Genomic DNA, 26550 nt, shown 5'->3' with positions numbered 1-26550 from the left:
CAGCACAGTATACTGAATCAGCTCGCTGAAGAGCCAGAGGTAACACATTACAGCTGGCATGGGGGGAGAAATGCAACTGTGCAACTGGGACACGGTGTGGAGGTTCGGAGAAAAGGAGAGCGAGGATGCTCTCCTCAACCCCGACAAGCTTGTAGGCTGGCTCAGCCCATCTTGTTCAGTCACCCATGAGGATGGGACAGCCTAACATAAAAAGCGTTAAATAGTTCCTTAAGGCTCCAGCTGCATCTGATGAGCTTTTCTCTAATGGACAATGCTACTCAGAGAGTACAGTACGGAGTACAAACTTGTAAACCTAGTTAACAGATCCTAAAACTTTGTGCCTTTGTATATCCATGGCTGATGAGATCCCTTCAAGGGATAAAGGATAAACCTCTCCACTGATAATGTTAGAGTTTCAGATACTCTCATTGGCAAAGTATTCCTGCTTTGCAAGGGAGATGGCACTGCCCTGTAATTAGTACTTTTTTATTTCTCTTTGTAATATGTCTAAGGATAGCCCAAATTAATCACAGTTATTTCTTCCTCTCATGCGGGATTTCACACATGGTTTCTATGTGCCTCTGCTGTTAGCCTCAGATTTTTAGCTACTAGCAGTTTGCAGGGACCTGTAGGAGCTGTTATATTGATGACTTGCTTTGCGTTTCTTGTCACTTATGCAGACTCTTCATCTCCAGATTCTTGCAACAATGAAATAAAAATTTGATTGAACTTCTCTGCAGTCAAAAGGTGTTATATTAGCAGGCAAACAGGCACTTGAGAGTATAAATACTCCCAGCCAGGACAGAACTTCAATGATTCCTTGCTGCTTCTGGATTTCCAGACTTTGCAAAGTTGCTTGCACGCTGCTGTCCAGAAGGTCGGAGCACTCTGTTTCTACATTCAATGTACAAAAGGAAGTTCTTACCAAGGTTAAATTCTCAATCTCAGTCTGTTTTTTCCAGCAGCTCGGTCTTTGAACATGTTCATTATTCCTGCCTAAGAATGCAGGATTGCTGTGTGCCATTTTCTTGGAACAAATGAAATAACAGTATCTCAGTTTCTGGACGAGGATCCGTGAAGACTTTTTTCTGGATTCAGTTGTTGCAGTCAGTGTCTTTGATGACCTGATGCCCCTGATTCCTGTAACAAGTTCCAAAGTAAATCTCCCAGGGTCCCAAGGTTTCCATGAAACTGTTTCCCAAGAATGGTAGACTGTTGGGAGCTCAGTAGACCAGCACTCCTCAGTCTGTACTTACCACTCAAGTATTTTTAGGTGAAGAAATTGGTACAATCGTTAACACCTTGGATGATCTCCATACACAGACAACCATTACAGGAGGTTTTTTATTTTTACTTTCCAATTTCTAATGCAAAGACCTCGGGGGGGGGCGGGGCACAAACCCAAATTAAAAAAATTAAGACTATTCTCAGTAGAAATCACTGAGATCTGCCAGAACATATTTACTGTAATTTTCAAGGACTATTGTGAACACTATGGAGATTTGGATCAGAGTGGTTTTGGCAGCAAACAAGGTAAGTAAAAATTATTTGTAGTTTGGTTTGTTCAGGTGGAAGGAGGCGAGAGAAGAGAATTAGTCTGGATTTACAGAACGCTGGGGTTTCTGTTTTGAAATTATTTTTGGATTAGTATCTGGGCAGATTCAGTTCCAACAGATTCTGGTTATGTTGGATAGACTCCACTCTAACAAAAAGGATTCTGACCTCTTGGAAATAAAATTAGCCGGGTTTGTTTAGATGACTCTTGAAGTAAGTACAGGAGATGGGAAAATGGAGATTTGTCCTAATTTCAGCAATCCAAGAGGCACCCCTGAGACACAGAAGATTAAAAAGTGGAGTTGTTCTAAAAAATAGGTTATTTTTGCCTAACAGTGTATCTATGCAAAAAAAATTAAAAAGCCTGAAAAACAAGCAAGAAAAAGAGAGTATGAAAATTGAAGTTTGCAATGGTGATTAGAACATATCATATACAGGATTGTGAGAACAAGATTTTCCTAATGATTTTTTCATAAGATGTCAGTTTTGGATAATGCAGCTGATATTCAGTAGTTAACTCAGAAAATAGAAGAAACGTGCCATCATATGTCAGAGTGTATATTTACAATGCAAATTAGAGCAGATAATTTGACAGTGATGAGTGTACAGATAAAACCTATGAATTCTACAAACTCTCTACTCTTAAGTTCTGAAGAAAAAAGAACACAAGGAGAAACGCAGAAAGCTTAAAGCCTTCCTTTGACCAGCTGGTCAAGCTACTATAGGAATATCACTGAAATCACAGAACATTTATAAGCTTTTTAACTACCCAGGTTGCCTCTTGGTCAAAAAATGCGAACAAAGGTCTAACATAACAAGGCTTCTACATCACCAAGCAGAGAAGTTAGGTCATAAGGGAGGAATAAGCAACCTTGGTCCTATGACAGCCTAAGTGTAAACAAATAACTAAGTCAGAATAAAAGCAAAGTGAACAGACTAATGAAGAGTTGCTGATATTTACCCCAGAAAAGCACAGGATCACAGAAGGGCAGAGTAAAGGATTAAGCAGTCATCATTACCACTTCACATTTTCAGTCCTCTAGAGTGTCATTCACGGTACCCCAGCAAGGCTTGGTCTGGTGAGCTACAGCGAAAGCTGTGACGGCAAAGTAACCTTTTCAAAACGGTAAGTAGTGTTTCAGTAGTTAAAGGAAAGCAAGAGAAGCAGAACAGGCGTGTAAGCAATCTGTGCCTATAGAATCAGATAGGCACAGCTTATTTCAGATACCACAACTTTTGGAGAGCTTTGAAGAAGCAGCGTCTGCCTCTCACGCCTTACTTCTAAGTGGTCTCTTTCAATCCAGCCTTCATTCCTCTGCTCTTCCTTTTTCTGTCCTTCACTTCCCCCGTTCTTGGTTAAAACTAAAAGCCAGCACTAGTAGAAGCAAACTTTTTCAACCTAAGTGACATCATTGTCTTCAAGTACCAGTAAATGGGCTATGTGAAGCTAATGTGTGCTTTCCGGTATTTTCAGGCAGGTAATTTTGAATTAGCCCATTGTAATTCTAGAGGAAAAACAGATGGTTGTATAGTTTTCTTACCATATTATAGGGATCTCTAGTTGCTTCACATAAATGCAGACAAATTGGTAAATGAGGTCTGGTGGAAGAAAGCACTACATCAGCAAGCAGAAAACAGGTCCCTCGGGAATCCTAAAAACCAGGCACAACTTCTTTAAAAGAAGCAAAGAAAGAACAAGAAAGGATACAAAGACTACGAAATAGCCAGTCTATTTCCATAAGGGACAGCTCAAAGGAGGAATAAAAAGGTAGAAAAGAAGAAGGAAGAGTCACGAAAGAAAATGCAGAATTTAAATTGCTTTGTGGTGGAAGTAATGCTTCTTCTTGACCTGTTCCGTGTGTAACAGACCGCTCAAGGTAGCGTTTGGGGTGTTCTGGTGTTGGTCGGGGCGGGGGGGCGTTTAACCCCTTAGCCTCGGAAACATAAAATATTTGACCTTCCTTGCTTTTGCTGGGGTCTTCCCCGGAAAAGCTGGCGCTCCGACGCGACCGACTAAGGCGAGAAGTCTTCAGATTTCTGAAGACCAGCCCCAAAGGAGCTCTTCGTGGCCAGCCGGAGTAAGTTCTACCGAGCCTAGAGGCGTGCTTAACACACCCCCGCCAGCCCTCCCTCCTCCCGCTCCTTCAAGACTACCTCCCCTCGCCCGCCACCGCCACGGCGCTCAGCCGGGGCGCGCAGGGTGCCCGGCTCCCCTCTCCGCCCCCGCGCAGGACAGCGGGCTCGGAGCGGGGGGCTGCCTCCTCGTGTCCCCCCCGGGCGGGTCCCCTGCCTGCGGGCGGAGGGCGCGGGGGCCGGGAGGAGGCGGGCAGCCTTCCTCCCCTTCCCTCTCTCCCTCCCTCCCGGCCCTCCTCCCCCCCGCCCCGCGGCTCCGGAGCCCGGCGGCTCTGCGCCCTCCGCCCGAGCTCCCCGCGGAGCGGAGCGGGGCGGCCCCGGCCATGGGGCTGGGCACCGCCGGGCTCCTCGGCTGCTGCTGCCTGCTGCCCCTCGTCCTCCCCGCGGCCCCAGGTAACGGAGGAGGGCGGCGGGGAGCGGCGCGGTGAAGGGGGGGGAGGCTGGGGGACGCGAGTTGGGAAAGTTTGGGGAGTTTGCCGGGGCTGGGCGGGAAGAGGCGGCGGGAGCCCTCCGGCTGTGTCCCCCGAGGGCTGAGCCTGCCCCAGCGCTCGCTGCGGCCGGAGATGCTGGTGGTCGTCGGGAAGGTTTTCCTCTGCATCCCGCCGAGCGCCGTCCTGTGCCGTTTGCGTTGGGTGGCAGGGGCTAACGGTGGTATTCCAGAGGAGCGCTGCTCGATGCAAATACTTGAAACGAACACAAAAATGCGGCTGAGACCTCTTCTCCTTAACTTACCTTCTTCGTGCGTGACTGAATGAAAATGAGGGGGGGGGGGGGTGTTGGATTTTTTTTCATCCGACGTAGAGTTGAAATGAATTCAACACTTTAACTTGTTTTAAATGGAATTTCTTTTCTGACTAAAGGTACGTTTGTGTTTCAAGTAGTTCTGAAACGAGGCATTTGGAGTGGCACGGTGTGAAATGACATACGTGGATCTGTTCTGCAATTTCCCTTTTAAAGTAGCGTACAGTGATATTGCATACGCTTTGCATATGCTAAAGTGACTTTGTATTCTTTGGCGGTTAATTCTTTGTGTCATTTCACTTATCCTATAGGAACACTGTAACATGCTCCAGATTAAGTTCACTTAAAATTTTATGTTGCAAAAAATCTGTTTGAAGAAAAAAACCAGAACATTACGCAGTCTGGGTTCTTTGAAAACGTCAGTAATGTGTATAGGACACGATACGATTTTTTTTCTGAGTGCTCTTTTTTCTGGTTTGGTATCATAAATCTCTTCTTCCAGGCGTGAACTGTAAAAGTGGCTGCCACCCAGAGAATGGATTTTGTGAATTTCCCAGTGAATGCAGGTAAAAAGATCTGTCAGACAGGGCTATTAGCACAGGCATAACAGCTTCAATAATTCATAGCCCTGGTAAAATAGACAGAAGCTGAAATGATTTGCCCTCTGAAAATATGGAACTGTAATGAAACAGCACTCTATTAGGATACAGTAACTGGAATCATAGAGCATAGACATCTAGGTGCCTTTTTAGTCCACTTTTTCCAGTAAGAAAAGTCTTTACATTGATTAGCATTTCTGTATTTTTTTCTCACTGAATGAAAAGGTTTTCTTCACATAATCTGCTTCTAGTATCCCAGAAGCATTGAGGGTATCTTTTTGTTGAAGTGTGCTGCACAGTCCAATTTTGTATCTGAAAGTTTATTTATTGTGCCGCAAAAAGGGGAACATCCGTGTAATTATGTTTCTTAAAAATAAACTATGCCTCTATCTTGTCTTTTATCTCTTTCAGGTGTCAACCTGGTTGGCAGGGTGCTCTTTGCAATCAGTGTGTTCCTTTCCCTGGGTGTTTGCACGGCAGCTGTGCCAAGCCCTGGCAGTGCGTCTGTGAGGAGGGCTGGGTTGGCAGCCTCTGTGACATCGGTTTGTACAGCCTTTCCTGTCCTTGAGCAAGTGAAACAGCCCCCTCTGGTGCTGCAGACATGCAAAAGTCCTTCTGGATAACTAATTCCAAAAGATGGAATGTTAGCGCCAGATAATAAGGGGATTCTGGGCAGCGGCCCGTAAATCTGGAACGTTTATACTAATTTAGGCAGAAGCATGCAGTATCTTTAACTGTGTACCTGTGCGAGCAAAGCATAAACTCATCGTTCTATTTTAAACATTGATTATCGTGGACAAGGCCAACAAATAACTGCTCCCTTGTAGTTATAGAAGACCTTCCTATAAAAATACAAGTGATCTTGTATATATTAAATAATTTGAAATATTTACCTAACACACATTCTCTCTCTCTCTCTCTCTCTCTCTCTCTCTGTATATATGCTACTTTCTTAATATTTCTTGAAAAGGAAAATATTGTGCCTATTTCTTCCTTTACTTAACCCAGTGCTGATTCAGCGGAGTAACATTAGTGTAACTGAGAAAAAGTTCTGCCTGAACAGGCTGCCACTTCCCTCTCAGGTCTGAGGGGTAAGCACAGCTCTTGTGGGCATGCTCTCACCCCTTGCCAGTCAGAATGAGCCAGTTTAGCATAAGCAAGCTGAAGAATTGGCCTTTGCTAAGCTGGTTTATTTTGGCTGACACAGGCAAATGTTCAGCCAGAGATCCGAGGGGGCCAAAACCACATGAGCATCCAGGAGCATGTGCCTGTTCCGCCCACGGAGCTGCAGCTGGAAGAGGACGGGTGTCCAGGGCCTCGTTCTCTTTTCATGTCTTTCAGACTTCTGTTGTTATACAGCTTATAATTTATAGAGCATGCATGTGTTCTGCCAGTGCATACCCAAAACGGTAATTAATGATGACACAGTTTGAACTGGATAAAATTTTCAAGACAACTAGAAGACTCAGAAGATTTCAGGTAGGTCACATCCTTGCAGTGACATGGACCTCGGTGCAAGGTACTCAGGTACTTAGCTTCTCATCAGGTTTTGCAGCCCGTACTCACCAGCTGCACACGTAAGCATAGGCAGGCTTCTTAGTTCAAAGCTAGTCCTGGTACGTTTGCAGGAGCTGCGGTAGCGATGGTGCAGATGTGACCGTAAGCTCTCAGAGATGTTGTTCGGGACATCTCTCACAGATGTGTTTGTACCTGAGGCAGCCACCTAGATTCTCATTACAATTAGTGGGGAGGAATGGGTCCCTCTGTTGTCTGTGATCTACAATCATAGATTTCTAAAGCCAGCCAGAACACCCCCCCACTGCCACCTTAGGAGGCTCAGTTCTATTGCTTGTCAATGACACCAAAGGACCAGATTTTTAAAGGTACCGTCTTCGCATCTAAAGATTCCTGTAAATTAATATTAAGTTTTTCAAGCTGGGCATGCTTTTAAAACCTGTAAGTGCCTAGCTGAATTTCTAAGTTCTAATATATCTTTGCAATTCTGAGCCTTGCAATGTTTCCTTCTTGCAACTGGTACTTAGGATGCAAAACAATGCTTTGGAAATTGTACCCATATCTTTATGGAAAAATATTACTTTAATGCATATTCATTAAGATAGTTATATAATACAAAAAAGGTATCCCTTGCTCAAGTTTAGAAACTATTATTTCTCTCAACACACAGAGTCGTCTCAGAGTCTTTTTTGCCAATTTGAATCTCAATCCCCATGAAAAGCTGCAAGAATATTCAGCCAAAAAGAACTAACCATCTTTTCATCTGCAGGGACGTGTTATGTTGACAGTCTTTCATCTCAGTGGATTTACCTACTCTAAATGCATTGTTTTGCCACAAGGGATCAAGAGAAGCGTCCTCCTTTTCTTGCTATTGGAAGGTTGCTACAAATTGTTATCCTGAGCCAATAAAGCACTGAAAGCTCAAATGGGTTAATTGCTCAGCCACTGATCTCATCATCCTCTGCCAAAAAGTCGGTGTCAGTTTCCTGACTGTATAAAGTCATTACCGACTGCTATAACTCACTGACAGGTACCACTGACTGAACCTTGATCAGGTTAGGAAGAAGGAAGGATTTTGAAGGCTCCTGCTCTTTGGGGGATCACTGGTGTATATGCATAACTGTTTTTTAAATATGGAAATACAAACCCACCAATTTCTTACCATAAAGTAGCAGACTCCCTGCCTCTCTCTTCTAATACTGAATTTTTCTGTATGATGAGAGCAGGCCACAGTTGTTTTATTTTTCACATGCATATGACATTAAGTGCCTTTTTTTTTAGCTACTGGAGACCATTTTTAGCTTCAGTTGTGTAATGAGATAAGGCATGTTAGAAAGCTACATTTGTATTGTTTCTGTGGAGATTGATGAAGTGTCGTGAGTAATGCAGTTCTGGCATTCTCTTGAAATTCTTCCTTTTTGCTGCTGTAGAAAGTTTAATATTTGCCAGGGAATTTCTGGCATAGCTACTGTTTTAATGTTGCCAGCTATGAGCAAATGCCAACTCACAAGGATGGCAAAACCCAGAATGGAAAACTGTGGGAGGGTCTGAAGCTTATTTGGCCACTACTGCAAACACCTGAAATATTTGTAAAATATAGATATAGGATCAGCAGCTTATTTGTTTGCTAAGCATGGGAGGAAAAAAGATGATTTGGACTAGTGGTGATATCTCTTCTTCTGCTTTCTAGAAAAGTTAGTGTACAGTCTCCTTGGCTTGGATCATGGAAGTTCCTTTCTGGAGTAGTTTTAGATCATTAAGTGGTTTGCTAATGCCTCTGACTGTGTAGCTGTTGGTTTTACTATGGGCAGCCTGGTTCTCAGTTCAGGTCAAGAATGACCTTCCCAGTAATTTAGAGGCATGCAGATTATAGGTTGGGCTTGATCCACTGTAAACATGTAGGGCAGGACCAGTGTTGTCATTTATGACTATTATTGCAGTCACGTATTGCATGGCACTTTAAGAAAAAAATCCATGAGTTGGTATTAGTGTTAACACTGCTGGTTAACCTCTTTGCAATGGAGTGCACCAGCCTGCCTAACTGAATGCCATGGCATCTTCCCATCCTGGAAACACAGCCTTGAACTCAGGGATATGAACACCTGGAACCAGGCTGCACAGCAGTTTCGCTCTGCAGCTGACATACACTACACAGTACAGGAACCACATCAAACACTGAACATAACAAAGGGAAAGCCAATTTTTGTCAATTTTTTTCCAGGAAAAAATGACAGCCCAGTTGGAGTATATGACCCACCTTGCTAAATCAGATCAGTCACCTCTGTCATCTTGTCATCTCTGGCTGTGCCTGCATAGTCATGTTAGTGGGTCCCTGACCTCCCGCTTGAATCTTAGCCTCAGTTTGGCTAAAAAGCCAACATGTGGTGTAAGCTCGGAGTATACTGTGCTGCATGTCACTTGATTGCTTTGCCAAAGGCACATGTTGGTAAGCTGTCATCAAAGAGAGTACGGGTGGAGCCTCTAATGCCCATCCTAGGCATGCGTGAGACAGGGTCTAGAAATTCTGCTGTGTCGTAAACTACTACCAAGTGTGCTTTCCTCGTAAAAACACTCAGTGATTGCTTCATGTACTGCAACATGACAACTTAGTCTTACACAGATATTAATTTACTGGTAGTGTGATCGTGGCCATTCATAATACATGTGTAAATGTGCTGTCCTGATTTTTGAATTCTCATCTCAGACTCGGTTATCACTTGAAGCAAGTAAATCACTTGGTTGTTGGCCTTTTGAGAGGTAACCTAGAGAAAAATAGAGAAAATGGGCTATTTGAGGCTATTTATGTATTATGTTTTAAAAGGACATGTTCCAACAAGCTTTTAAGTTATGTTTTAAAATGAAATCCCTGACATAAATTACTGACAGTAATGTATGTATATATATGTGTACATATATACATACCTATCCATATATGTATTTCAGAGACTTTCCTTGCTCCTGCATCAGAGTTCATGCTTTATTAGCTGCCTTTAAAGCCTGTGAAAATAGGTGGCAAACAACTGTGCTCCAAAAAGCATTCAAAGCTATTTTGGTCCTTGTGAAAATTGGAGCTTACACTCAAAGTGCATGCAAAGTGGTTGTCTTGCAATGAGAACAGTCTAATGCATTAGAAAATAGAGCCTCTTATCCAGGGAAGATTGTATTCAAAAACTAAGGCTGTTGAAATATTTTGCTATGGTTAAAATTCTGCAGTACCTCATGATATCATCTACATTTCATGTTATGTTGTGGAAAGTTAAATATAAATGCCCTGAAATCCCTTTTCATCTTCTTAGAAAGTGTATGTGTGCCCATGTGTGTGCAAGGCATTTTCTAGTCAGCACTTCTCTGCAGCTGCTCCATTAGCTGGCTAAAATATGCACTTGTTTGTTTATTTATTTTTAATTATTTTAAAAATTCAGTAATCATTTGAGTGGGAAGTGGCTCAGCAGGGAAATTGTAAAGAAAATGAGATGTGTGACTTTGGGTCCAGACGTCATACAGCTCTCTCTTCTGAACTACATTACAGTTATGTAAGAGCTGGATGCAGCCCAAGCAAAAGATGAAATTTTAAGAGATTTTTTTGTAACTTGCTGATCTCTGTTATTATGAAATGTTTGTTCATAAGCACATAATGACAGGCTCTGGGCAGGGAGCAGGGAGAATTCCCAGTTCCTGATTGCTTTATCAGAATTCTGCTCATGGAGAAGCCAAGGTTGTGAAAGAATGGCTAGACTATGCAGAAGTTCTTTCCCCCATACTAATATTTTATTGATAATATTACTTATTTATAGACTGGAACAATTCAAACGTATTTTACAAGTGGGAGCTTGGCAGAGAGAAACAAGCTGAAAGTGCTTGCAATAGTTGAACAATCTGACCTCTATTTTAACAGAGGGAGGAATAAATCAGAATTTATAGACTGCAGGGTGAAGGACTGTTAAAGCTATATTTTATTTGAAGTATTATATACTACTTACTGGCTCTTTCTCATTAGATTAATTGAGCCCTGTTTTTTTTTTAAACAGATATTCATCCATGTTCTGCAAAACCCTGCACCAATAACTCAACGTGCATAGAGACTGGTGATGGAGGTTATATTTGTCTGTGTGCCCAGGGATTTACAGGAAAAAACTGCCATCTCAAAAAAGGACCCTGCATTATTAATGGGTAAATATTGATTTCTGACATTAATTTAAGATCCACACTCCTACTGACTATTATTCAGAATTCTTTGCTAAGTGGAAGTATCTCTGTGCTAAAATATGTAATGCTTCTGCTAGTTGCTGATATTTTATCAGACTTTACAAATCTGATCTGTTCATATTGTAAAGATTTACAGATTATCAGCATGAGTTTGTGTGCATGATTTCAGTACTAAAAGTGATAATTTGCACATTTTATTGTGGTGAATTTATGCCTTCCCATGATTTTTGTAAACAAACTTGAAGTAACCTCACCTCTTCTGAGAGATAACTGTATATACAAACCATATATAGTAATAAGAACAGTAGCCAACGCACCAGCTGTCTGCACGAAAACATCTAGTCCAGCAGCCTGTCATTTTTCTTAACTGACACGTAATGGTATGTCCATAGTTTATTGAAGCAGATAATCTCACTCCCACCAGAACAGGGTGTGGGAGGCCACTGCTCTTCATTCTCTAAGAGAAGTGGGACATTAGGAACAGCATTGCCAGCAGGTTGAAGGAGGTGATCCTTGCCCTCTGCTCAGTCCTGGTAAGACACATCTGGAGTGCTGGGTCCAGTTCTGGGCTCCCCAGTACGAAAAGGACATGGACATACTGGAGTGAGTCCAATGAAGATGATTAAGGGATGGGAATCTCTCTCCTATAAGGAGAGGCTGAGAGCTGGATTATGTAGCCTGGAGAAGAGCAGGCTCTGGGGAAACTTATCCATAGGTATAAATACCTGATGGGGAGAAGCAAAGATGGAGCCAGACTTTTCTTAGAGGTGCCCAGTGAAAGGGCAAGAGGCAATGGGTACAGACTGAAAAACTTCCAGCAGTATCACTGGTAGAACTGCCTCAGAAAAGGATGACCTTTCAAAGGTAAAGAAAACATGAACTGGTGTTTTTGTTGAAATCTAGAAGTCTCCACTGTCTTCTAGCTCATCAAGGATCTGATCCCATAAGCATATAGAATGCCCTTCTGGTGTATACAAGGTTGGTAAAACTATCACCTTAAAATACAGTCTTCTTTTTGGAGGTTGCCTTCTTTAGCTCTATATTGGTACCCTTTTTGCTCAGCAATAGATAAGTATGAATATTTAGATCTACCTTATGACTAAATCTTCCTGAGGACTTGTACACTCTTGTTTAAGGAAAATTAACGCCTCTTACTGTCTCTGGCAAGGATTGCCATTCTTACAACTTTACGTCAGTGGAATTTTTTTGCCATTGCTTTTAATTGGGGGATAGTCACACAGTTCTGTCTGGGTTTACTTTCAGCCTCTAAGATAACTGCTCTGATTGCCCTATTTCTTTTCATTGACAATGAGGAAACTTAAGTTCCTCGCAAGTGCCTTGAATCACATCCAAGCTACTTGCCTAACATAGGGGATGTGAATAGCTTGCTTTCTCTACATTTCTTCTGTAGAACAAATATTTCAGTAATTCAACATAGACATATATTAATTGTCCCAAAGAACAGGTGAGGTACGGCATCAACAAAATAACACAGATTAGTTCCATGTACTTGATTAAAATCCTCATGGTTTTAAATTGCTGAAACTACATTTTTGTGACGGTACTCTGTGTTTGAACTGAATGCTCATGAGCTAGTCTGGAAATCATGAACAATTTATCTTAAGGAAACAACATACTAGAAGCAGTAATTCTTTTTCTCTAGGAAGCTGTGTCTTTTTCAGGAAAATGAGCTGCAGGCTCTGCAAATTGGCTTTTAGTTCAAAAAGACAACTGTTCTCAGCATAAGCACTCCATGTCTGCTAATACTTCACAGTCCACCAGAGAGCGCACCTCACATCCTGGAAAGAGACCTCATCATATGATGTCATCTCATGTCTGCTCTACCTGAGTGCTAATGTTAACAATGTTGATATTACTAAGCACTGCTGCTGGCTCCTTAGTTAATATTCACAGATAAAGCCAAACCAATTCACAAATCAAAGTGTTTGTTCTAGTCTGTTTACAAAATCGGGCAGATACATCTGCATTAGTGACATCTGTGTGATGGTTTGAAGTTTCGCTCTGAAGCAGAGCAGCGAGTGGTACTTTCTAAAATGAAAGCAGAGTATTTGGAAAGCAAAGAAGTGGTATGTTCCTGTTTCCACAGCTAGCCCTTCATGTACCACACCTTGCTGAACATGCGTTAAATGCCAATGCAAAGTAACAGATGCTATTCAAGGAGACTAATATTAATACTTTATTTATTTAAATAGACTAAAATTAGGCAAATGCAACTCAGTAATTAATAAAGAAAATTTTCAAAATTCTGCACATTTCCCCTTAACTGTTTTTTATTTAAATTGTTTACACTTCTGAAAGGTTCAGAAAAAATTTTACACTTACATTCTCCAGCCATTTCTTCCTTTTTCCCTAGAAAGTACTGTAATTTAACCCACCCGTGAGGGTTCAAATTTCTACACATTGCCATATCCAAAACAGCTTGTCAGATTTCCATGGGACCTGTAAAGCAAGGGTGCTAGACTCTCCAAGATAGGCCATAACCACTCATTTGCTCAAGGACTTTACAACTACAGCTTCCATATTTTGTTTAAAGCAGACATGGTGACTAGTGATTGTGGCAAAATTCCTTGTTTGCATTATCACCTCAAGTTGTCACCAACAACTGCTATGTCAAAGTCCAGGGGCAACCACACCTTTTCCTTGCCCAATACTGCTTCCAGACTTGCAGTTTGTTCTTTCAGTAGCCTTTTTTCCAGTCACCATCTACAGTGAACAACAATGCAAGAGGACAGAGCAGTTTATGTGGAAGCAGGAAAAAACAGCCAGATGATTTCTCTACCTCAGTATTCAGGCTCTCCTGATGGGTGGCCACCAAGTGTTTCAGTCCCCAGTAAAGCCAGAGGTGTTTGGGGTAGTCTCTATCACAGCTACTTCCAGAGCAATGGCTGGGCATTTGAGAAGCTCAACCTTAACCCAACTGCTGGTCAGGGACCATTTGTAGTCAGGAGCTTATATCTCTTTCACAGTCATCTCACTCAGACAACAACAGATATCTTAAATCTCTGTGTCCCACCATGGAAAACCATAATGCCAATTGCTACTGACCGCTGCATATGTGAAATGTCAGCATTCATGAAGCTATAATGTTCATTACCCCTGGGGCTTTCACCTGGAAATGTAACACTTAAATAACAGCTTGGACTTTTCAACTATGTACTGGTATATGCTGTATGTCTTCAAAGATTTATAAGTATTAGGAAAACTGTTGTTGTCAGAGAAGCTTGTTGTAAGCTTTGAATTTACATCACTTAAAACATAGTACCAGGTTATTAATTATGAAGTTCTTAAAGGGTTTGCAGAAATACTTGGTTTCCTATGGTCCTGTCCTCACATTACAGCTGCCTTTGCCAAGGCTGAAATTATCCCATTTATATTTTTTATTATAATTATATTTATCAAAATTTTTGGCCGAACAGCAGTTTGCAGGAAAGTATGTGTTTGCTTCTAAATTTTTTGTGTCATGGAGCACTGGAGATGCAGAATAAAAACAATCAGCTTTACGCCTAGCTGCTATGGCAGAGTGTTTTGCTTTGCCAGTACAATACATAGATTATCTTGTGAATAATCAGGTGGAAAAGAAAGCCGTGCTGCTAGTGTCTTTGTTCAGTCTTGTCTAAATAGTTGCTCAGCTAAATAGCTCTAAGCATATGAAAACACTGGGAAGCTTAATTTGAATAAATGTTTGAAATAATTTAAAATCCCTTCACAGCTCTTCAGGATGAATTTATATACTGGTGTACTAATCCTGCCCGAAGGGTTGGCAGAAGATTTATAATCTGTATTGACAAAGCTGTTGAACAAACTCATTCTTGATTTAACGTCATTGACTTCAGTGGGTTTGCATTTGGAATTTGCTCTTCTAAAGAAAACCAGCTCCTTTTATTATATAAAATGTTTCCTAATAGCTTCTTTTGTTGGACTTCAATTCAATTCTATGTTTGTTCTCTATTCTAGCTCCCCCTGCCAGAATGGAGGAACATGCATTGATGACAACGGTTTTGCACCCCATGCTTCCTGTCTGTGCCCTTCTGGTTTTGCTGGCAACTTCTGCGAAATAGATAGAGATGACTGTGAATCCAACCCGTGTGAAAATGGAGGAACATGTACAGATATTGGTGGGGGTTTCAGCTGTTTTTGTCCCCATGGCTATACGGGAAAGCTCTGCAGCAGCCGTGTCATATTCTGTGCAAGTGGCCCATGTGAGAATGGAGGGACGTGCAGTGAACATCCCCAAGGAGGATTCGAATGCATCTGTAAACCAGAATTTGTGGGTGTGACCTGCAAACTTCCCAGCAAAAACACAAGTCTTTCTGGAGTGAATATGGAGGCAAAGCATATGCAGAATTACAAGCCACCCTCGAAAGCTCATCACAGATCAGTGCATCAACAACAAGAAATCCTGAAAATAACAATGAAAGAAACAATCCAAAATGCAGATCCCTTGCTCAGTAGAAGCCAGGTGATATGTTTTGTTGTACTGGGCTTGCTTACATGTCTTGTTGTCTTGGGTACAACTGGGATTGTGTTTTTTTCAAAATGTGAAATGTGGCTTGCTAATGCCAAATATAGTCATCTCCTACGCAAGAAAAAGAACTTTTTTCTGAAATCTAACAATGGGGAAAACCTCTCAGTTAATATTATCTTCCCAGAGAAGATCAAATTGACTAATTACACTAAGAACTACACTGCCATCTAGGCCCTTGAAAGCCAAGCAGCAACTTGCAACTTTTCATAGCAATATGTAAAATAGATTGAATTTATTGCCTGTGATTGGCCTCAATATTTGCGGGTACATTTGCTGTAGCTTGTGCTGGGTGATAATGAAGAAATATAATGTATCTGTATTGTTAAGGATTTTTCGTTCCCCAAAATAAAAGGTTAAAAAAACCCCAACATTAAAGAGCAAGGAATGTTAATTTGATTTCTTTTCAAGGCAGCTATTGTTTGTAAAATAAAAAGGAATTTACCACTGGAACTATATTGCAGCTTTCTTGTCTTGTGAATAGTTTATTTGGCAAATACGGCACCTGTAAATTACTCAGTAATGTTTGTTTTTTTTAAATAAACAGCAGTTAAGGGCTATACTGGTTTATTTATTCATTTGTAAATGTTATGCTACAACAAAGTCTGCAACAAGTGCCCCTGTTCTATTTGTCTATCCTAAAATGTTAAAAAGGTGTTCAATGTCTTTGGTCATACTTTCTGTTTGGAGACCTAGTAGAGATGTAAAAGATCTGATTCTGACTTTTCTATAAATATTCCTCAAAGAACTCTGCTGAGAGAAGTATCCTTCACACCTGTGTCATGGGGAGAAATGAAAAGATAACTTGTCACCTGAAAGAGGACAGCTGCTCTTAGTTCTTCATTTCTGCTTTTTCTCAGTTATATTTCAAGGAGAGGCCAAGATTTCAAGAATCAAAAGCAGCACTGGCAAACAGGCAAAGGCTCCTGAAAGCCACAAAATCATTAGGGGCCTGAGGGCAATAATAGGTCTTAATGTCCTTGGACCTGGTTCATCACTTGCTGTGTCTGGGACTGTTGAGGGACCCCTGTTACCAGCTTCTGTGAGATTGTGTTGCTGGTGGGGGCATGTCCCACCCTGGGGAATGACCCTCCCGGGTCTCCCAGCTTTCCCTACAGGGCAGCCTGATGCTGGCTGCTCCCTTTAACAAACAACGAAACCAAATCACTTTGAACTGCAGCGTCTAAAGGTGTCTTTAGCTGCTGTTAAGTAACAATTTACTTCCCCAGCCACCCCAGATAGGAGCATTTAGCAGTTTCTTCTAAGCAGTCTGATAACTACGCTATTTGCAAATCCATTAACAGCTGCTCAAATTAAAAAAAAAAAAAAAAAAAAAAAAGCAAAAGCCTTAAAGCACATACAGGTCATTATGCTAGGATTTTTTCTGTTGACATCTCTTTTAATGGCTGTGAGTATATAGCAAGTTTGCTGTATTGCTGATAATATTCACACATATCATAGCATTACAATGTACTGCAAAGGTTAGAGCTAACAGGAAAAGTGATGTTGAGATACTACTGTGGAAAGTATTGACTTCTAGATAACAGGATGAAAATTTCAAAGGAAGCAGATGCTCCCTCTCAAAACTCTTGTTGAGAAGACAAATATTCATCAATCCCAGCAAGTTTTCAACCGGTCTTAGTGGAGATGACTAACTTAGAATCCAGATGAAGGTAAAACCAGGTAAGCAGCATTGAATTTGAAGCCAGGAAACATGAGCCACAGGTTTAAACATGTAATTCAGTACTGTATATTTTAATGTGATCTATTCTGTGATCAGAATATGTTAGGCTCAATTTAGAGATAATCAGAAACAGTAAATAACTCCATTGGGTAGCTTGCAGCTTTGATTCAAACCCCATTGCAACAGTAGATATTCCCTAGGAATCGGTGATTAGATTCCAGGCTTCGCTGTTCACCTTCCCCCTCCCTTTGAGCAGAGGCTCCCTCAGCCTTCAGAGCTTGCTCTGCTCCAGGCTAGAGCAAGGCTTTGAGTGACAGAGCCTGTGTTTCAAATACAAAATCCAGGTGGTGATCATTCACAATTATAAACTGCCACATGAGTTTTGGCCATGGTGACCTAGTTGGCAGTTCCTCTATCACAGTGTATTTCTTCATATGTAGAGAGGAGAGCGTCTCTGAAGAGAAGGTCATTAGCTCAGCATGGAAAAACCCACAGATTTCAGCTCCTAGTATCCTTCCTATCATTGGTGGTGTCAGAAGTGTAGAAGGCTGCTATTGTCCTGCTGTACTCTCCAAGGGGGAACAGTGTTATCTTAAACATGAAAGGCTCTAAAAAATAATAGCTGTCTTTAGCTTCTCTGTTCCAGAAAAGAATTAAACATATGTGTGGGAGTTTCTCATATCTGTGCTGTTAGCATAGTCAATAGCTCTGAAACCTCATCGCCATGTGACAGAGAACTGGGATGATAAGAAAGATTTAAGATTGAGAAAGCTACAGTGTTTGAATCAATAGCCTGCAACAGGTCTCCAAAGCAAGAAGTTTAAAACAAGCATTGTGCAGAAACACTGACATAAAGGCAAAGAGGAGACAAAGAGCACTTCAGTTTTATGTTTATTCTATGTATTTTTTTATTAATGGACAGAGAACAGCATATCTATATTACCCATTTGCCAGAGGTACCAACCTATGTTGCCATTTCTCAGATTTTTGATTTCTGAATGCTCTCCCTTAGTCAAGCAATGATGTCTCTGAGCCTCAGACCCCACCTCTGCCTAACTGCCTGTAAAAAAAAAAATAAATAGGGACAACTAGGCTGAGGGAAGGACAACTAGGCTGAGGGATTTGTTGGGACACTGGGACAGTTTGTTAAGGACAGTAGCTCCCTCTTCTCCCCAAGCTAGGGGAGAATATATTAAAAGGTATTTTTATTTTAACAGTCTCCCTTTGAGTCATCTTAGCCTCTGTTTCTGCTGTGTTAACAAAAAAAAGACCCATAGATGTTCCACAAAGATCAGGTTTTTAGAGACACGGTGTGGATGTTTTTCCGGGATTTTTTTTGTTTGGGTTTTTTTTCATGGCCATGGTGGGGGAGAGGTCTGGCTGCTGTAAAAGTAGAACATATGAAGTAGTAATCACCAAATTCTGGACAAGGACGTCTGAACAGAGAATACGTGCATGGCTCTTCTTTTTATTGCCATTCTTGGTATCTGTCAATAAACCAATAATGTATGCATTGCTTTTGATTAATAAGGATTCTTCTGGGTTGATAACCTGAGTTCTGTTTTCAAAGCAATATTTAGCTCCAGGTGGACCATGGTATTCCTGCTTAAAACAGACCTTCACCTTTTGAGGGTGAAGCAGTGTTAAGGACCTGGCTGCAAGAATATATACAAACCATCACAGAAGACGATGGTCCAGATTGCACTGCTTGAGTACAATACTTTTCATAAATACGTCCTTCCCTCTCCAAGTTCTCAAATTTGCCTGTGCCTTGGCAAAACTGATTTACCATCACAGCCTTAAGGGCAAAACAATTTGCTACAAATATAGGACTCTCTTTTTTTTTAATCCAGGACTTTCCTGGCAGAACTACGTGCATATGCATCCAGAGCACACTAAATTATTGCACACGTACTATGCATGCACTGTTGATTTTCCAAAACACATCTCATTTACTATGCATTTCTTGTGAATGAGCCATGGACAAATCTTGCATTCCTGGATGTCACACAGCCTAGGAAAATATCCAGTTCTGCCTCGCTTAGGTGAAAGAAGAGTCTTGAGAGAAGACTTTTGTGGTTGCTCAACCCATATTGGAGCCAGCACTTGAGGCCCACAAAGACAGGCCAGCTTTGCTGCATCTCTGTGGCCATTAAATGAGATCAACCCAGAAAGTGTACTGTGTATTAGATTTTGCTCTTTAAACATCAAATAATATTTTGAAGTTTCTTCCTAAATTTCTTGAAGGAAATGAGGATATGGTTCTTTTAAAACTTTGCAAGAGGGGGAACAAGACTTTATATAAAGGGGAGTATTTCAGTCTCAAATACACACTGGACTGTTGCCCTGGGATTTGAAGAAAACCATTGAATTAATTAATTTTGGTCATTAGCTCTAAAGAGCAAAAAGAGACTTTTTCTTCCATCTCATTTCCCTGTAAGTCCTCAAGCTGGAGGACCTTTGCTGAAGCTCATATGTGAGTCAGGGTCTCAGACAAGTTCATGGGAACACGATGCAGAGTTTAGTCCCTATCCTTAGCAATCCAGACAAATTTTGCAGGCACAGAGCAACATCCATATGGTCATGGTCTCTCAAAGGCAAGTCTGAGCAACTTTAAAGACGCTAAAATATCAATACAAAGAAGAAGAACCAAGCCAGGTTTAACTAGAAGTTTTTATTAGACCAAAAATGTTTTTATAATGTTTTGCCACATGAAACTTGGAAGAAAAATTCTGTTTTATTCTTCTCTCCATCCACTTTCTCGAACCGATAGCCTTGCTATTAATTGCAGCCTTCTACTATGTATATCCACTTGATGGCAGCATTTGAACACAGAACCGTCTGAATCTCTTCAAACTGTCCCCTTCGAATTTTACATCAGGAACTTTGTAACCCATCCCCAGTGACTGGTTATGGGAAAAGGGAAAAAAGGGAGAACAAGAACATGCCCGAGGTTTTTCGCCTGTAGGTAACTACTGCTCATGACCTGGTGAGCTGCAGCAAAACCAAAACAACATCTGCCAGCGGTGAAAGCCAGCAGTGTTTCCCCAACAGAATTACTGCTCTCCTTTGGAATTCAATGGGAGAGTAAAGACCTGCCATCTACGGACCCATTGGGCTAATGATACTTCTGAAAGTTTACTGCAATAAGAACACCTGGTTTGGATCTTCTGCCATCGTAGATGAACATTTGCATATCTGCATAAGCAATGCTGGATTTTTTTTTGTGCGCTACCCATGGCATGCAAAATTTATCCATTCTTCTGACTTGTACTTGGCTTTTGATACACCAAACAGGGACAGTATGCACTTTATAAACAAAACTATATGAATGAAGATACCTTAAATGAACAGTCACTGAGAGGAAATGAAGAACAATGAAAGGATAACCAAGAAAATATTTTAGACAAATTCAGGTAAATGGAAAGGTTTTGGTACACTAGTATACGCCTAGCCTCTCCCCTTTTATTGTGTATTTTTTTCAATCCAAAAGGACATGTACTGCAGCTTTGTCAGTAATCTCATATTCATTCCCATGTTTCCCACACCATGTAGTGAAATTTTGATTTGCCTGCCTCTGTCTTACTGACTTTCAAAGGTGTCCAGATTGGAGGGGGGGAAATAAATACATGTTTTAATTTTTAAAAATCTTTTGTTGTACCAAATTCAAGGACAGAACTGCGCTCAGTTTTTCAGAGCAGTGGCAGGCATCTCACAACTTGCTGGGAGTTGTGCATCTACAACTTTTCCAGTGAGGAATAGTTAATATTTCGACAGGCTAAATAAATGTGGAGTTCATTGGAGTTATTCCATTCTACCCTTCCAGTGTTTAAATTACTGGAAGTATTTCAAGAGTCCTGCATCTTATCATGGGGCAAGCGCAAGCTTTTAAGGGATTCAAGCCTCAACTGTCACCTGTGCCTGGTTTTCTTCCTAAATAATGGAACTTGGAGGACTAAGGAGATCTGACTGATCTGATGGCTGAGAGCCTGCATTGCTGCGAGATACGAGAGGCAGCCTGTTTTCAGGGAGTGTTGCAGCAGTGCCTGTAGTTTGGAGCCCGAGAAAGAGTTAGTGATGCCTCCTTGCTGAGGGATAACAAAGATTGCCTGGAAGCCAGAGATGAAAGCATAAGAAATCGTGTGTGGGCTTAGTGGTGGGAGAGAGCCATGAAGGGACCAAGTCTGATGTGGAGTTTTTCTTTAGACAACTGCAGGGCTGTTGTACTGCTAACAGATGAGCTCGTCACTGGAGATCTTAGTTTGTGCTTTATAGAGCACGTGTGAGGTTGAGGGAGCTAAGAGGGAGAAGCTGCAGCTTTACCAGGTTTGCTCTCCACAGCTGCCTGCAGGCCCGGTCCTGTTCTCCCCTCCAGAAAGCTGAAGTTTTCCAATACTTCCAATGAGACTGCTGCCATTACCTAGGGGTGTCATCTTCCTTCTGCATATCAGTCCTTTTGATACTTTGCTCATTACTAACCAAATTCTGCATTGATCTTGCCTGTAGATTTTCGTTTTTCTATCCTAAGGTCATGATCTTCACCAAAAAAAAGTACTGATAAGAGAAAAAGGGTGCAAAAAATTCAGGCTGTCCTCCAGCCTCAAGCCTTTCTTCTCCAGAGAAGCTAACAAGAAAGGTTAGAGATGGTTAGGTCTCTTGGCCAAGTTACAAAATTAAATGAGACATGCAAATGGCTTTCAAGTAGCTCCCTCCAGTTCCTAGGTAGGTAGATCCAGGGTCATCATGTCGACTGATACCATTTGCAGAAGTATGACATTGGGGGTAAAAGGGCTTGTTTTACACTAATACATATTACTGCCTCAATTCCATCCATCTATCTTTGAAACTAACTACATGCCAATGTGTATTAAGCACGAATAAAAGCACAAAAATAGAGTGGTGGTAGGGCACTTAGGAATAGAAGATCATGCCCAAATCAACGTAGCCATAATCCAGTAACAACTTTAGCAAAGGGCTTCAAGTGTCCTACTTTGCGAAGGCACACAAAAAAAGAGAAGAAAAAGGAGAAATAGCCTAGTTTAAAGAGACAATGGAATGGTGAGTCCAAGTATTTGCTTTGAGGATGTGAAGTAAAACAGTGTGGTGGGATGGTCTCCGCAGAGCCCCAAGACAGAAGAGGAATGAAGGCCACCCAGTTAACCTGGAAACAATGAACCTCAAAGTCCTTGTCAGTCTAGCAGGCGCAACTAGCTTGAGGCAGGCGAGGAAATCTAAGTAGGTGGCATAGCTAGAAGCAGCAGGGAATTTAGGCTTTTTTCTTTCTTCTGCTCCCCCCAAGATGTGCTGGTTAGATTTGTGATACTCTAACCAATTGTTTACAGGCAGCAGGGTATGTGTGACCACTACAAGATGATGCAGAATTGGCCATCCTGTTATTGATGAGTATCTACCATTCCTCTCACAATTTAAAGAGAGGTAGGAAGCAAGGAGGCTGAAATGGGATTGATGGTAGCTCATGTTTATTCTAACCTAAATGCTTGAGGTGTTGATGGGCTGTCTGTAGCCTGATGATGCCTATAGCTAGGCAAAAATAGTGTTGTTCCATTGGGTAGGACCATGAAGTAATTCTTTCAGAAAAACAATTGTAGCTTAAAAGGATTCCTTGTTGTTCGTTTTTCCCTCCAGTCTTTGGAAGAACTTGATGTAGAGGAGACAAAATTTTATTAAAGCCTGTGGTACAAATGTTGGAGCATTGAACTATCAGCCTAAATAGGTCTTCAGATGTATTAACGTAATAAACACTTACATATGTTCTGTCTCTTGTGGGCAGTGCTGAGTTTGCAAACGAGTTAGTTTCCATCGGAAAAATTCCAGCTAAGGCTGCCCACAAAGCTCTGCCCAACAAATATTCATGTTTCTCCTACAGAACTACATTTGCCATAAAGCTCCAGTGAATCCAACTGATTATGTATAATACCTGTCTCCTGCTGCCTCCAAATCTCCAAAGTTTGTAAAAAAAAAAAAAAAAAGGAGTAGTTTGAATATGGACAGTGTGTGCTTGAATGTTTGCAAGGTGCTTTAGCAGGCCATGGCTGTGGCAGTGAGCAATGCTGTGACTAGATGGTGCACTTGTCATGTGGTATATAGAAACTGCAAACAGAGTGGTGATAACTGCTCCTTACACAGGTATTGGTGAAAGCTCTGGTAGTGATTACTGTGTGCATATCTGTCTTCATCTTTGGGGAAGGATAATTTCAGCCATGGGATAAGGGGGAACTCGGTTTTGAGCTCTGAAGCCATTAAGAACATACATTCAGTATAAGAAGTGCAACACGCCCCTTCCCCCCAAAAAAACACAACAAAAAAAACCCCACCCACAACACACCACAGTATTTCTGCCCAATCATCCAGCAAGCCTTATTCACTATTATTTGTAATGCCTGGGTTGCAATTATACTGTAAGTAAGCCTGCCTGTACTGAAACTTGTCTGACAATCCTCTTTCTAGGAGCCTGTGCTGGGGCTGCAGTAGCAATGCCTAATGCAAATCATCCACGTTCAGGTTTCCAATGCTCAATATCTGGCTCAAGCTAATGTTGTTTTAAGTCTCAGCAAAAAAACAGCTTGGTTTCCAAGTATGAGAAGAGATTGTCTCTTCTACTGTTATTTAAAAATAAGAACCTGACAGTCGTGTTGAAGCGTAACAGTACTATACTGAGGGCTGTTCATATAAACTTCATGTCCTTTGAACATGAGTTTTATCGTGCTGTCATGAATTTCTACTTATTAATGCAATAGTTAAAACAACAAGTGTGAGGGAACCAAACACCAGGTTTACTGGAAACAACCAACCCAGGTAAATGTCAAGCCTTTTAAAAGTAGAAGTATCCCTCCTGCAGGTCAGAGATCAACCCTCCCAAAGTCTTAGAGCTTCTGGCTGAAATATATTCTCTCACAGATAACAAGTTATTGTGACTTAACTGGCCCTGGTTACAGACTGCGTGAAGCTGCCCATCCTGGAGCAAATAAAAAAGTAATTTGAGTTGTTTTGTCTCTCAGTTTCAGTGAACTCAAGATGCCTTGCATTTGCTGTGAGCTGACAGTTGCACATGATTACAGGACGCAGCTGGCTGTGATGGTCTGTTATCCTGCAGGAGCATGTAAGTCTCTGTGCCTTGAGTGTGATGGACCTGAGATCCTTACTCTAAATTCCTTCCAGTGGCAGAGACGGGCATTTTAAGTCTGTTAGACTGAAAACCTTCATAATGTTTATTCAAAGCCTGTCTGAGATACTTGCTCATGTAAAGAGCAAGTGGGAAGAAAATACACTTGCAGTTTGATTCAATTGCTGTGTGTGTGTCTGTCTGTGAATAAAGATTTCAGGATAAAGCTCCTATTCTGAAATTAAAAGTGAAACTGGAGCCACAGAGGACCTTAGGGTTGCATTCTCATTTGACACAACTACATTCTTCTCGAAGTTCAGTGAGAATATCATATGATTGCTGGGATATGTAAGTTTAGTACTTCAACAAAGCAGCGTGCATCACTTGTTTTGCCTTGGCACACAACTGCCAGAGCGGCTCGAAAGGTTCGGCTGGAGCAAGGCTCCAGCAATTTTCATTCTATCCAAATGGTCAGGGTTTTTTCAACAAGTACAGTCTGCAGAATCAATTTCTACTTGTAAGATAGCATTTTTTCATGAGGGAACAAAAAAGGAGCTGTGAATTACACTCTTTTGTTCATGCTGAAAAGTGTAACTGAACTGATTTAGAAAAAAAAAAGGAAGTACCAACTTTGAAACAGCGTTACTGAAAGGTTAGCCTTGCTGTATTTTATCATTTTGGATCCTCTCCAGGACAACGAAGTCGCTGAGACTTGACAGTGGTGGAGGAGGGCTGAAGGTTTTTCTTGGGTGCAAGTATTTTTGAAGGATTTATCACCAAAGTCACTGCAAAGGCTGGATGGTAGGAGAGGTTTAGGTTTTGAACTCTTTTTTCCTATTAAAAACAGGTGTAAATATTGTTTTATTTGTACCAAATAGAAACACGTCCAGTCTAAGCATGTAATTGACTTATGTAAACCACACATTAGTGTGCACTGGTTTTGACTTTCATTCTGAATACTGGTCTGAGTTCCTTTTTTAATCAGTAACACTGAAATACTTTTAGAATAAGTGCTTCAAGTAACAAAAGTCACCTTATTCTTTTTGCACTCCTGTGACAGGTAAGTATTTTTATTTTCCTCAAAATTAAAGAAGTAATGCCTTGCCAGGGTCCTGAGTTCTGGCTCTAATTTCTGCCATCAGGCCCCTAAACTTCTAGGTCCTCAGCCTTGGGACACTCCTTTTCCATGCTTTGTTTGTTCTGTGAATAATATGGCAGTTCTAAGGGAACTACTAATTGTCCTCTGTGGAAAAAAATCAATATCTTGATCACTCTTTGTCTACTACCTTAAAGCTGCTTCTTTACTCGTTGCTTCTTGAACTGTTGAAGGGCATTTGTTTAAGAGCGGAGTTTTGAAAAGAAATTTCAGAAGTGTAATTCCTGTTTTTCCCCTTTGTGTACTAGTTTTGTGCCTGTGGTCAGATGGTAAAATACACTGCGCAACAACCAGTGTTGAGTAAACCCTCTTTAAACTTACTAAACCAAACGAAATGGCGTTATGTTTTCCAGCAGGGATGTAGACTTTGTTAGCATAAAATAGTCAAAGGGTAGTTGATGATACTTATTTACCAGTGCAGGAGTGAGTTTGAGCTGGTAAAACATATGTGCTGAGGAGGCTGAAGAAACAGAAGGTTTCGCAGGGGCAGGGAGGTTACTTTAACTGTCATGTTATGACAGCATGTGTTCATTACTTTTCTGGGCATGGCCCTTTGTTCTAGTGCCTTGCTGTATGTGTTAAATCCTACGTAGTGCTGAAGCTCCGTAGACTCAGGGTAAAAAAAAAATTAAAATCCACCATGCAGTGCCGGGCTGAGTGTTAGCCTGCATGCTCAGGAAAGCGTGGAGCGGGCATTCAGCTGGATGGGGAAAGCAGGGTAGCTGTGTCAGCCCAGCGCTGCCCCTGAGGCTAGGAACTCATTCCCTAGCTAGGTTTTTAGGTCAGGGCAGCAATGCACTGACGGACCTGTGCTAATTCTGCTTCCAGAGCCCATGCAGTCAGCACCAGCATTCCCCCCCTGCACCAGGTACTGTGGGTTTACCCGGACCCTCTGATCTAGGGCTCCTGAGTCACTGGGCTTCCTTGAAAATCCTGTTCTAAAAACGGCCCTACTGAATCTAAGGGAGAACCAGCGAAAGGCCGGCAAAACAACTCAGTTCTTTCTTACGATCACATTCCGTTGCCCTCTTCTCTTTTTTCACAACTTTATCACTTAAAGTAAACTAAGCCAGTAGTAATTAAATCTGAAAATCTGTGAAGAAATCTGTTCACAGGTACTGGTATCATGAAAAATGCAAAGTAAGACATGTCTGTTTTGACTGCCAGTAGACTGCCTTTACCTACGTGATAAGACTTAAATTGTGCAAGCTGGGAGGAAAGTGTGTTTCTCACTGTGTGGAACCAGCAAATGTTGGTGGAACAGAGCACTCCCAAATAAAAAGGACTCTCTATTGC

The 26550-nt window shown here is 41.4% G+C and overlaps 1 protein-coding gene across 1 annotated transcript; it reads left to right on the top strand.

Moving 5' to 3' along the window:
- Positions 1-3719: 3719 nt before the first annotated feature.
- DLK1 (delta like non-canonical Notch ligand 1) lies at positions 3720-16039 on the top strand. The gene is made up of 5 exons (XM_069783455.1): positions 3720-4080; positions 4931-4994; positions 5439-5569; positions 10571-10712; positions 14724-16039. Exons 1-5 carry the CDS (start codon positions 4011-4013, stop codon positions 15463-15465), a joined length of 1149 nt encoding a protein of 382 aa, XP_069639556.1. The 5' UTR covers positions 3720-4010; the 3' UTR covers positions 15466-16039.
- The last annotated feature ends 10511 nt before the right edge of the window (positions 16040-26550 follow it).

This window comes from Haliaeetus albicilla, chromosome 5 (genome assembly GCF_947461875.1).
Source record: "Haliaeetus albicilla chromosome 5, bHalAlb1.1, whole genome shotgun sequence".
Taxonomy (NCBI): domain Eukaryota; kingdom Metazoa; phylum Chordata; class Aves; order Accipitriformes; family Accipitridae; genus Haliaeetus; species Haliaeetus albicilla.
Note: the sequence above shows the minus strand (reverse complement) of the source record. Positions and strands in the feature narration are given on the sequence as shown.

Excerpts from the sequence above, each read along its gene's own strand:
- DLK1 (XM_069783455.1), top strand. The coding sequence starts at position 4,011 with ATGGGGCTGGGCACCGCCGGGCTCCTCGGCTGCTGCTGCCTGCTGCCC. Across the intron at positions 4,995-5,438 it reads GAATTTCCCAGTGAATGCAG|GTGTCAACCTGGTTGGCAGG; the intron begins GTAAAAAGATCT and ends TATCTCTTTCAG. Across the intron at positions 10,713-14,723 it reads GGACCCTGCATTATTAATGG|CTCCCCCTGCCAGAATGGAG; the intron begins GTAAATATTGAT and ends TCTCTATTCTAG.